Here is a 13,050-nt window from a genome sequence, read left to right as displayed (position 1 = left end):
AAGCTCAAATTATTGGAGATTAAAGTGAATTTTATCCTTAATTTATTATATTTGTCCTAGAAAAATAAATGACAACTAAGTTTTTAAAAATATATCAATTTTTTTAGTCATATACCTGATAAATTAAATAAGTTACAATTATCAAATCGATTTGTGAATGATATATACAAAAAAAAAAAAAACTCGACATTTAAATCATCGAAATAGAATTTGTGATAAATTTCACAGGCCTCAGATAGTAACTTTCCGTCTACAGCATAGACTCGAGGGAAACCTAGTGCTTATCTAATCTATATTATATATCAAGTAAAGATATATATAATTCAACAAAAAATTATGAAACATTCTTATGGGAAAAAATCAAATCAGCTGTTAGTTTTTATGAAACAACTATTTGAATTTCTAATAAGTACTTGAGGAACTTTTGACAAAATTAATCCTAAATAAAAACTCAGACCATACTTGCTATTAATTGAACTATAGAGAGTGCTGTTAAAGAGTTATGGGTTCGCATCATTAGTTTTTTGAACCATTTGACTTCTAATCATAAAAAAAAATTAAATTAATTCGATATCATATTTATTTTATAAAAAAAAAATATTTGTTTTAGAAATTATACATGTCTATTTTTTGTATAATTAAATATGATCTAAATATGTAGCTATCAATATCTAATTAATTATAAGTTTTTATATTAATAATTTACTTTATTAACACAATAAAATAAACAATTTAAATTACTAAGATGGCCTCAAGTAAGGCTACAAGGCCTTCAACTGAACCCTTTAATCCAATTATTGCACTAAGGGCACTGACCTCATTTAAAAATCAAACTAATTTTTTTTTTTTAATCGCAGCAGCCGTCATATCTCTTTTCTCTGCCTCTGTCACTCCTCTTCTTTCTATTAGGTAGTATTCGGTTTACTAAAATGAGGTGTAATGGAATGATCATTCTATCAAAATATTAATTCCTATATTTGGTTGAACGAAAAAATAACGACAAATAAAAAAGTCTAAGAAATCACTATTCCATTTCATTCTATCTTATTCTAATGAATCAAATAGAGTATTAGTTCTGCAATCTTGATTTACAAGGTACTACACTATTAAACTATGTTAACACATCTGTCTCTCTATTTCTTATACAAACTATTGCATGCGTGTATTCATCAATGAAAATTATGGATTAATACTATTCTCACTTTACTTGTCCCTGTAACGTTTCAATATTTCTTATTCATTAACACAGCGTTGGAAGAAATTTAGCTTGTATTTTATTTATATTTATCTTATATTTTCTCTTTTTCTTTTTAAATTTTTACTCAAATTCATGATCCAAATACGGAGAAAAATCAATAAAATTTTGAGTTAAACTCATTAGAGTATAATTAAAAAGTTTTAAGGGCTTTATTGCCTAAATTCCTTTAAAAATGATTACTTTCAATGCAATTTATTTTGTTTTTTTCAATTTCATAACTTGCAAATAATACACCCTAAATAAGAATGCATATTGTAAAAGTTCCTTGTAGAAAGACCCTATATATATTTTGACTGTTATGTTCTTAAAAAATAATACTAATAATTAAAAAAACATCAATATGTTGTGAAATATTTGGATAACCATCAAAAGAGTTGCAATTGGAATTCTAATGAGTTTGGGGCCATAGTAGAATTATGTGGAAGATTGGGGAAGATTTGTAATTAGCATTCTAGAAACCTCATGGTTTACATGGTGTAGCATGTGGTTTCACCGCATGGTTGCATAGTGTAAAATAGTGATGTTTTCTCACCCATAAATAGGTGAGTTATGATAATGAAAAGATAGAAAAACTTGTGTATTATATATGTGATCATTTATTGTCGAGAAGAAATACATGGAATGGAAAGAAAGAAGAAAGAAGTATTTGTGGCAAGAGTTGTTTTTGTAATGCCATTTTAATAATACAATTAGATCTTGAAAATCTTTATAGTTCCTGGAGAACTATATACAGAAGTTTCTGAAGAACTTAATTTATTCTATCTTCTGTGTATAATTAATTATATTTTTGTCTAGTTTCATAATATGTTATCAGCACGATAGCTCTAGCCAAAATACCCATTGATCCTGAAGATCATATTTGGGTATGTTAATCCCGAAGATTATCATATTAATAATATGACACTAATCCTGAAGATTATGTGTGATTATAAGTTAATCTAGAAGACTAACATATGAGTAAATTAATCCAGAAGATTAATGTCTAGTCAATAAGTTAATTCGGAAGATTAACATTTTATTATATTAAGCTAGAAAATTAACACTGATCCAAAAGATCAATAGTGAAAAATTAATCTTGAAGATTAATAAAGTACAAAAAATTATTATTGATGTTTAATTATATGCTTTAATATATGTTTTGTGTTTATCATGCTATGTCATACCATCTCATTTGAAAAAATATGTTACAATCATAAATCGTAATGTCAAAGTTTTTTTTTTTTTTTTAAATGTTCTAGCCTATAGAAACATTAGGGTGCCGTTTGGTAACACTTACGTTTTTAGTTTTCTGTTTATATTTACAAAAATTTAAAAAATTCAAACAAAAACTTGTTTGGTAAAATTTTTAATTTATAAATCAGTGGTCTCAGTTTATAAATTTTTCCAAAAAATGAAAACACAAAAAATGTGTTTCCGTTTTGAGTTTTAAGTTTTTTTTTTTTTTTACCACCCAACACTAGCCACCACCCGCCACCATTTTCCACCACCGTCTTCCGCCGCCACCACCCACCCCCCACCACCACCTGCCACCACCACCCACCACCCGCCACTACCCACCTGCCACCCACTCGCCACCACCACCCACCCCTCGCCACACCACCACCACCCACCTGCCATCCACCTGCCACCACCCACCACCCGCCACTACCATCCACCGCCCGCCACCACCAGCTGCCACCTACTTGCCACCACCACTCACCACCCACCTGCCATCCACCCGCCACCACCACCCACCACCCACCACCACCACCACCATCACCCACCCGCCACCCACCTGTTACCACCACCCACCACCACTACAACCACCACCACCACCACCACCCACTCGCTACCACCTACCACCCGCCACTATCACCCACCCACCCACCACCACCACCACCACCACTACTACTCACTCGCTACCACCCGCCTCCGTCACCCACTCACCCACCATCACCATCCACCACCCACCACCCACCTGCCACCACATGTCACCACCACTCACCACCACTCACTCGCTCTCACCTGCCACCGTCACCCACCCACTCACCACCACCACCCACCACCACCCGCCATCCGCCACCCACTTGCCACCACCGCCACCACTACCACCATCCACTCTCTACTACCCACCACCCGCCACCACCCACCACCATGAGCTACCCACCACCCACCGTCACCACTTTTCACCACCGTCTTCCGCCGCCACTTGCCATTTCTCGCTATTTTTTATATTTTTAAATTTTTTTAAATATTTTGTCAATTACCAAACGCGTTTGTAGTTTATGTTTTTCTAAAAATAAACAAAAACCAGTTTATAAAATTTTTGTAAATATAAACTGAAAACGTAAACATTACCAAACACAAATAAAGTACTTTTAAATTAGACAAATTGTATTCAAATGAAACGAATTGAAATTTGTTAGTACTGTTTGATGATCTAAAACTTAGTAATTTTTACAATGCATAAATGGTGTTTTGTCAAATCAATTATATTAATAAATTGTATATTGTCAGACATTATATTCATATACAAAATATAATTGTTTCTAACATTTATAGGTGATTTTAGTCAACATGTCAAACCTTTCAAAATTGGAATTCACGGCTCTTGACATATTTGGAAAGAACTATTTATCCTAGATTCTTGATGTGGAAATCCATCTGGATGCCATGAATCTTGGAGATACAATCAAAGATGAAAATGAAGCATCCCTGCAAGATCACGCCAAGGCAATGATTTTCATTCACCATCATCTCCCAGAAGAACTAAAAACTGAATATCTTACAATCAAAGAACCACTTGTCCTATGGAACAATTTAAAGGAGATGTATGAGCACCAGAAGACTATCATATTGCCAAAAGCCCGTTATGATTGGTTGCAATTAAGATTGCAAGACTACAAATCAGTTGGTGAGTACAACTTGGCTTTGTTTAAAATTGTTTCACGATTAGAATTATGTGGAGAAAAAGTCACAAAAGAAGATATGTTAGAAAAAACATACTCCACTTCCATTGCTAGTAATTTGCTCCTGCAGCAACAATATAGAGAGTGTGTGATTGGTTGCAATTAAGATTGCAAGACTACAAATCAGTTAGTGGGTACAACTCGCACTACTACAAAAACAGATAAAGATCACACTTTTTTTGTGTGATGTATGTTATTTAATCACACCTTTTAAATTTTATTAAAGTGTGATCTTTGGGAGTGTGATTAAAAGTAGTCATTTTTAATCACACTTTTTAAGTGTGATTAAAAATATTTTGATCACATCTTTTAAGTGTGATTAAAAGTATTTAGATCACACCTTTTAAGTGTGATCTTTGGAAGTGTGATTAAAAAGGATCATTTTTAATCACACTTTTTAAGTGTGATTAATAACATTTCGATCACACCTTTTAAGTGTGATTAAAAATATTTAGATCACACCTTTTAAGTGTGATTAAAAATATTTTGATCACATCTTTTAAGTGTGATTAAAAGTATTTAAATCACACCTTTTAAGTGTGATCTTTGAAAGTGTGATTAAAAAGGATCATTTTTAATCACACTTTTTAAGTGTGATTAATAACATTTCGATCACACCTTTTAAGTGTGATTAAAAATATTTACATCACATCTTTTAAGTGTGATTAATAACATTCACTACTAAAAAAAATACTTTTTGCGACCGTCACATGCCGTCGCAAATAATAAAAATACAGTCGCAAAAGACTTTTAGCGACGGCCTATGTGACTGCACATGGGGTTGCAAAAGACTTTTTGCGACAGCTATTTTGCTGTCGCAAAAAAAAATAAAAAAATGAAAAAAACACTTTTAGCGACCATTGTTTTGCTGTCGCAAATAATTATTTATTAAAAAAAATCATATATAGGTTTGCTACAACAAAAAAATCAATTACAAGCACCAAACCATTTTTTGTAAATGAAAAATAACAAAATTAACAAATTAATTAAATTTATAATAGACATTATCCTTTAATCATCTTTAAATACACTGTACTAAAAAATTCAAGTCTTCAAAAAAAAAAAAAGAAAAAAAGAAGAAGAGCAACATAATCTTTGGCTCCCAACATCAACCGCTCGATCATATCAACTATTCCCTCAACAAAATCTGCAAAAACATATATCAAACTTGACTTGAAAATTTAATGCACTTAAATGTGTTAGTTTAGCTTAAAATAATCAAAATAAAACTATGTCAATGACCTATCTCTATGGCAGATCAATGATTTGCAACAAGAGTTTCAATTACCTTAAGAGCAACTTCAAGCTTAACTATGGGGTCACTTAATTATGGCGTTCGGAATTATATAATAGCATTGTGGCGAGAGATTTCCCTAAGAACTCCACCATCACCACCACCTACAACCAAAACCTACATCAAGTAATTCAATTAAATTTAGCACAAATACCTGACAAACAGAATAATTATAGATTGCATAAACATGAAGAGCAGAAGATAGCTAGCTCTACCAACAATGTTTTCCTCAATCATTGGCAACTTAAATTACAAGTTCTCTTTCTACTTGTAAATATGATGAATTGAGGCTGAGAGTACATAGAAATATTATTTGTTCACAATTTAACAATGAGACAAAAACAAGGTGAGTCTTATATTCAATTCTAGAATTAAATGTCATACAATGCCTTCAATCTAATAGAAAGAGTAAATTTTGCACATAGAACTCAAATACTATTTTGTCTGAAATTCCTTGGGAAGAGTGTGCAACATAGTGATAATAAAAGAATGGTGCCACACAGCCTTGTCTCTAACGAAAGTCAAACCCTTAACCTCTCATACGTGAAAAGTAGGAAGATGTTGTTGGGTCAGAAGACTGTTTGGCACATATAAAATAATTACTTAGAATCAAGAAATTTTGGAAAGAGGGTGATGAGTTTTTTCACCCAATTTAGAGTAACACCCTATTTCTAGAAATTAATGCAAGAAATTAGTGAGGTAGAGATGACAAGTGATGTTGATGAGAAAGTGAAATGATGGTGAAATTGAAAAAAACATGAACGATTCAAAATGAAAGTTGTAGTAGAAGAAATTGGGGACATGGATCTGGGTTTATTAGAATTTTTTTTTTCCGAAAGGTCTCTAAAATCATAATCAATGCTTTAGGTTTACCTAGATCCAAAAACTCAAGCCCAAGATAAGGAATGAGAGGCTTTGGTATAACTATAGTTGGATGTCCAGCATAGGCCATCAACAGAGGAAGAGCAGCAATTGATGGCAATAATAATTTCCTGTTCTTCAAAGTCAGAAAGACCTAGTTTAGCATTAACTCTGAATGCAGTAATGCAAAGAGAAAACAGTGCTCTTGAAATAAATGGGCCGATAAATCCAAAAAATATGATTGGAATACTCACACTCTCCAAGGGACATCGAGGACATCATCTACAAATCCAAGCAAAATCATGAAGCAGATGGATGCCAAAGCCGCATTGTACTCAACAAGCCATTGCACATATTAATAATCAACAGTTCAGTCTATCACTAGTTAGAGCAAATAATGTTCCTCACCTAACAATGCAGAAGAAAGAGGGTTGTAATACCCAAAAAAATACAAAGAGAAGACACAATTAAGGAGGAAAAATAGAAGTACAACACTTGTTACAACTTACAACATATGACACAGAAGTGCATAACAAACTCACACATCCTTACAATAAAGTACAATTGACAAGGCCAAAAAGAAAAGATGGTCACCATATACAATAAGGTAAATTACAAAATCATTAAAACTGGTAGCTAATAATTTTTTTTTCCCGGAAGTATATTAAGAAAGCATCAAGAGGGGATGCCACCCAATTCCCAATTCATGGAAAGAAATCTGCCAAAATGGGGTTGCTTTCCAACCATCTCATTGTAATAGGTAATTTACTAAAGCAACTTCTATTTATATAATTTTCCTTATATATAATATGGATAATTTGAATGTTCAATCCACCAAAGTCCAAATTAAAAGAGGACGATCTCATCATAGTGGAATGCACATGATTCAGAATTTTTTTTTTTTAACTAGTGCTATGTACTCATATTTTTATTTTTAAAAAGTTTGTAAAATTTTAATATATAGCATAGATTTAAATTTGTATAGTGTAACTCACACATAATAAATTCAATTCACATATGATGTTTTTCTGGGAAAATTGTCTGAGGTGTTTGGATTAAAGATTTGAGGAATGACATGCAAAAGGAAAGAAAATAGGAAGGATATCAATTCTCAAATCCTTAATCCAAACATAGTCCTAAAAGTGTTCTAAGTTGTGCCATAATGTGAAGAATGAACCTCTTAGCAGCATGTTTCAAGCCATGACAGAGAGTTGTGGGATAGGCTTCAGAGCCAAGCATCACTTTTATTTCTCACGAGCAGAAACTGTACATAATGGGGCTGCGATGGGCCAAACGACTAGTCTGATCATTCATTACACAATCATTTCGCAGGAGACCATTTCCCTAGATGCATAACCCAATAGCACAAGAAAATGTTAAACACCAAAACATTTGAAAATATTCTTTTTTTTTTATGTTGAAAACATATCTGAACCGAATTAATCATGCCAGTAAAAGAGCCATTAAAAAACTAGATCTCAAAGGTGTTCCACAAATAAACCTGTAAACAAGGAAAAACAAAACTACTTCCTACAAAAAAAAGACAGTGATAACTTATCATCAAATAAAAATATATATAAAAAAGGTGTCTGTTATATGCATAAATGAAAAAATAACAATTTGGCGGCTGTTGTACTAAGTAATAAAGATAGCTAGCTCAGTTTTTTCTCATAATGCTATAAATTCATTAGATTAATCAGTCTAGCATAATACTAAACAAACTTGTATTAATAGAACAGCAAAAAGTGGCTTCACTGTTAACTCATAAAGTGAACACTGCTACGTTGATAGGAAATGAATGAGCAATTTCTATATGCACAAACCTATCTCGCAGTCACTGATTTTAGATGCTGAAGTTCTTGACCTTCAACCATCCAGAATGGTTCATTTGAGAGGACTGTTAAGGAGCCAATGGCTCACAGCCTCAGAAACATGTTTTATAATTTGAATGAAGAATCTAGTAATCTTTGTAATGAGGCGGATATAATCCTTCATCCCATTGAGGGGACCTCAGAACAGTTCAAACTACACTTCATTCTTGAGTGTGGACATTCTTAACTTTTTTAGATGAGCCTGTTCTTACTATAGGGGCACCACTATTGTACATTTGATCTTGTTGTCTCCAAGATTATAATTGAGAGCCATCAAAACAAACAAGATAACATCTCCCATGCAGATTTATGAAGTATCTGGTTAATTTAACATGCAGAAGGTAAGTAGCACAAATCCATAAATACATCTGTGATGGCTAAAGAGCGATAGAAATCAGATCATGTTTTTGGAATCTCAATGGAGTCCTAAAGATTAACAAGAAGAGGGAAAGAAAAAAAAAACAGAAAAGAGAAGAAAACCAAATTCATATATCAAGAACAAAAAGGACTCTTCCAGGGCCCAGTGGGAAACACGATGGACTCATTCAATTTCCTCAGAATGTTTTAAAAATCTCTTATGCATATACATAATGGAATACATTAGTAATATTAAACCAATGCATAACCAAACTAACCCACTTCAAACGTCTAATAGAGGAAAAGACAATGCAATGAAATGAAACAAAAGACAATTTACAGACACTAGTATACACTACCCCCTAAGCAAAGACAATAAGAGGTAACGAACATATAATCATACCGCTTTTCCATGCTCATATGCACGATCCAACAGATAAGAATACTCCAAATCCTGAAAACACTTTTGTAAAGATGATATTGGCTCATTGAAGTACACAGGGAGACAAACTCGCGTTAGATCTTTTCCTACATTGTCTTTGATCATGGACCAAAGACTGACCCCTTTCTCCTTTTCAACCGGATCTGGAAGCTTCTTTCGCCTTTCAATTTGTGGATATGTGGAGCTAATAGCTTCCTTCTGAGCATTCAAATTTTTCCTATCATCAAATTGCTTTTCAGGTCCCATACACTTACTGATGTTATCTGTAACTCCAGCAACAGACCCACAACTAAGAGTTGTTTCAGAAAAATTCTCTATTGTGTCAAAATAGGAGGTATCATCTTCATCTGAGACGTCTTCAAGCTCTTGTTTCTCAATATCATCAGATGATTCAGTGGTGCTGCATTCTGAACCACAAAAAACAAGATGTTAAGAAAATTAGAACAAATGCTAGAAGAAATGAAACTAGACGCATTATATGGTTGTTTACAGATAAGAAAATGGACATGAACAACTTTGTAGGTAATTCATGACAATGACCAAAAAATATACATGTAAACAAATGAAAGCCACTTCAGACCTATCTTCTAGAACAAGTCTTCTCTCAAAGTTATTCATTGACAATTCAGTTTATTGTATGCTTTACAATGTTCAGGAGGCAAAAGTATACTGGTTATTTCCAAAATTCCTTAAGATAAGGCTTAGTGGTGGTTCATGGAACCTATTCCAGGTTGTCATTAGATCACATCTACGCAAATTCAAACTAGATTTTGTAACAAAATTAATAAAGAAGACTCTTCAGGCCAACCACTATTTTGGTTTCATAATTTGATCTAATCATGTTGGATTTAGGTAACCTTTGACGTGTTTACGACCATAATAAATCTAAGAAAAAGCAAAATCAAGAAGTAATTTAGACAATTGACATTAATAAAGCACCAAAGTTTGTGGTTATTTACCAGGAAGCGAGAGAGAGAGAGAGAGAGAGAGAGAGTCATTGTCATAGCACCTTCTTGGGCTGATCACGATTCTCATCCCTATTTGAGTACAACACCATTGAACTCAAGTTTTCAATCTTCTTAGCTTGCTCTTGCAACCTCTTTTCGCGTTCAGCTTGGGCTTTCTTTTCCTCCCCCAGCTCCATAGCTATCCGCTCCCTCTCCAATTCAGTCTATTGAAAATAAATCATAACCTTGAGGATACACAAATCATTATTTACAAGACAATCCACAAACTTAACGATATAAACCTGTAATAAAGTATTCCGCAGATTGAGAATCTCCTCTTCGGAATGTTCTGAATGGGAGCCCTTAATCACAAGAGACAAATTAACAGTTGATACTTTAAAAAGCAATTTGTATTTTAATCAAATCTCAATGGGTGTATTTGTAATTTACCCAAAATAGAATAAAACTTCAAGAAACCCAACAAGACTGCCCCCTGAGTTTCAAGCTTTAATTGAGATTAAATGGAGCCTTGGAATCAAGTTTTGTTAGAATACTTTCCCTAAAATTGTTTTTCATCGCAACACATCAAACCTTAGGAAGAAGTTGAAAATAGAAGGGAACTTGAAAATGATGAACTCAAAATTAGCAGTTGACAAAGTCATGCAAACACTATCAACTTAAGGTATTTTGAACAATGTTCACTTTTTCAGGTAACTTCGACAAATATTTTCATGTAAGCATTGGTACACTGAATTTACTAAGTGTTACCTGAGCAAGCATGATATTGCATATGGTACACTGAATGTGTTACCTGAGCAAGTGTAATATTGCATATGATGGCAGTATTTGCATTTCCCCCTAGTGCAGGTTGCAAAATACGTGTGAGTTTGCTGTCTCGATAAGGAACATGACCCCTGCAACAGATATTGATTGATGTACATCAACTATAAAATGAAAAAATACATTACATAGCTTTCCAAAACAATTGTAATACAATAAAAAAATTCAAAAAGTAGTCTTTAACTGCGTAATCTCCGCCTGAGTTTGTTCATCTACCCAACAAGAAGTTCGAAGAAACATATAAAGCAAATTCAAAGTACCAACCTTTATTTGTCAAGTTCGTATGAGACAAAACTCAATAAAACCCACTAAATATGTTGATTTTTAGAGCCGGCATTGATGGTTGGAAAGTATCATATGAAAGCTAGTGAGAGAGAATAATGAGAAATGCATGCAGGTAATACAGAGAGCCAAACGAAAATCTGATGAACATAAATCATAAAAAGAGTTCACATATGAAATTGATGAGTGTTTGTTAGTGTTAAATTGGGAATTCTAGAAAAACAGAGAGATTGATGGATAATGGATTACAGATGAAATTGAGTTGGGCACTAAAGCATTTAACTCAAATTCCAATGCTAATACCCATATCTACATTCACATATACAAAAAATGAGTACTGTGAGAATTGATTGAATTACCCGTAGCTCTGTAGGGTTTGGTCATCCTTCAAGATCTGCCATCGTCGGCACTTAGGTGGTGGTTCTGCGGCAGAAGGAGGTGCCGCGCGACGGGCAACGGCGAATCGGTGATGGCAAATCCAACACTGATGGTGATTGTTGTTGTTGGGGATGGCAGTTTCAAAGCTAGGGTTTCCAATACAGGGGAGAGAAAGATAATCAAACCCTAGCTATTGCTAAGTGAGTGGTGAGAGGGGGAGAGGGGAAGACGGGGGAGAGAGTGTTTGAGTTGGGCACTAAAGATGAGATTAGGGTCGATTGAGAGAGAGAGGGGGGGTAAGATGAGATTAGGGATTGGGGGTTTGTTGAGCGGGAATGGGAAAAAAAAAAAAGTGGGGAAGGGGGCGGGAATGGAAAATAAAAAGGGGCGGGAATGAAAATAATTTTTTTTTCTTTTCAGAAATAAAATTTAAATAACAAAATAATATTGTTTAATTTTTTTTTTTTTTTTTTTTGCGACGGGGGTTATCGTCGTCAAAAAAAATTATTTTTTGTTAAAAATATATATTTTTTTGTAGTTAATGAATTTTTTTTTTAAATTCTTTTTTTTTAGTTACTAAGATTGAAAATTTATTTGTTTCATTTTTATTTCAATGAAAAAAATATTATTATTTTTTATTTGGTAGAAGTAGGGGTAATATTTTAATGAAAAATATTTTTCACTAAAATAAAAGTTAATTTTCTGTGGTCAATGAAAAATGTTTTTCTACGGCCCATTTTTTTTTATTACTAAAAATCATGAACTAATTTTTTGTGGTAGAAGAGAAGGAGTGGCAGTAGTGGTGAAGGTGGTGGATAAGAGATGATGGTAGTGGTAGTGGCGGCGGCGAAGGAGAATAGTGGTGAAGTTGTGGTAGTGGTAGAATAGATGAAGTGGCAAGGGTGAAGGAGAGGTAATGGTAGTAGTGGTGGCAGTAGTGGTAAAGGTTGTGGATAAGAGATGATGGTGGTGGTGGTGGTGGCGGCGGTGGCGAAGGAGATTAGTGGTGAAGTTGTGGTAGTGGTAGAGTAGATGAAGTGGCAATGGTGAAAGAGAGGTAATGGTAGTAGTAGTGGTAGTGGTGACAATGGTAGTAGTAATGGTAGTCGTAGAGGTGAAGTGGCGACAGTGGTAGTAATGGTGGTAGTGGAACAGCGTTTGCAGTAGTGGTGAATGTGGTAAAGGAGATGGGTGGTGAGAGAGAGAGATGAGTGAGAGACAGATAGAGGATAGAGAGAGAGAGAGAGAGAGACAGACAGACAGACAGAGACAGAGTGATGAGCGAGAGAGAGACAAAGTGGTTGCTAAAAGTGCATTTTCTTGTAGTGGATAAATAAATCAAGAGGGAGCTTACTAGATAGAGAAGACGGAAGGGAGAGAGTGAGCAACGCGAACACAGTAGAAGAGAGAGAGAGAGAGAGAGAGAGAGAGGGTGACAAAATGATAAAGAGATAGAGAATGAGAGACAGAGAAAGAAGAGAGATGAACGAGAGAGACAGAGAGAGAGATAGAGAGAAGAGAGACGAGCAAGAGAGACATAGAGAAAAGAGAGATGAACGAGAGAGACAGAGA

General features: G+C 34.1%; 2 protein-coding genes across 5 annotated transcripts; one reads left to right on the top strand and one right to left on the bottom strand.

Annotated features, from left to right (window-relative positions):
* The first annotated feature begins 3,910 nt into the window (after positions 1–3,910).
* On the top strand, positions 3,911–4,312 carry LOC114295986 (uncharacterized). Its single transcript, XM_028240271.2, has one exon. The coding sequence runs from the start codon at positions 3,911–3,913 to the stop codon at positions 4,310–4,312; it is 402 nt and encodes a 133-aa protein (XP_028096072.2).
* Positions 4,313–5,138: 826 nt separating this feature from the next.
* LOC114256291 (oxysterol-binding protein-related protein 2A-like) lies at positions 5,139–11,786 on the bottom strand. 4 transcript variants are annotated; one of them, XM_082869457.1, is made up of 10 exons: positions 11,460–11,774; positions 10,790–10,892; positions 10,281–10,340; positions 9,991–10,202; positions 8,993–9,438; positions 7,539–7,705; positions 6,616–6,769; positions 6,374–6,492; positions 5,495–5,617; positions 5,144–5,353 (listed from the first exon to the last, which is right to left on the bottom strand). In XM_082869457.1, the coding sequence occupies exons 4-6, from the start codon at positions 10,064–10,066 to the stop codon at positions 7,613–7,615; spliced, it is 615 nt and encodes a 204-aa protein (XP_082725583.1). In that variant the 5' UTR covers positions 10,067–10,202; positions 10,281–10,340; positions 10,790–10,892; positions 11,460–11,774; the 3' UTR covers positions 5,144–5,353; positions 5,495–5,617; positions 6,374–6,492; positions 6,616–6,769; positions 7,539–7,612. The 4 variants fall into 4 exon arrangements, 3 of the variants coding, with proteins under 3 accessions (XP_082725584.1, XP_082725583.1, XP_082725585.1); XR_014329947.1 differs by having other exon boundaries at positions 5,139–5,353; positions 10,041–10,202; positions 10,281–10,892; positions 11,460–11,786; XM_082869458.1 differs by having other exon boundaries at positions 5,142–5,353; positions 6,374–6,497; positions 10,281–10,892.
* Between the last annotated feature and the right edge of the window lie 1,264 nt (positions 11,787–13,050).

The sequence above is a fragment of the Camellia sinensis genome, chromosome 5, assembly GCF_055761805.1.
Source record: "Camellia sinensis isolate YWXY chromosome 5, ASM5576180v1, whole genome shotgun sequence".
Lineage (NCBI taxonomy): Eukaryota > Viridiplantae > Streptophyta > Magnoliopsida > Ericales > Theaceae > Camellia > Camellia sinensis.
Note: the sequence above shows the minus strand (reverse complement) of the source record. Positions and strands in the feature narration are given on the sequence as shown.

Excerpts from the sequence above, each read along its gene's own strand:
- LOC114295986 (XM_028240271.2), top strand. The coding sequence starts at position 3,911 with ATGAATCTTGGAGATACAATCAAAGATGAAAATGAAGCATCCCTGCAA.
- LOC114256291 (XM_082869458.1), bottom strand. The coding sequence starts at position 10,066 with ATGAGAATCGTGATCAGCCCAAGAAGGTGCTATGACAATGACTCTCTC. Across the intron at positions 9,439-9,990 it reads TCTCTCTCTCTCGCTTCCTG|AATGCAGCACCACTGAATCA; the intron begins GTAAATAACCAC and ends TTTGTGGTTCAG. Across the intron at positions 7,706-8,992 it reads CATATGAGCATGGAAAAGCG|GGAAATGGTCTCCTGCGAAA; the intron begins GTATGATTATAT and ends TTATGCATCTAG.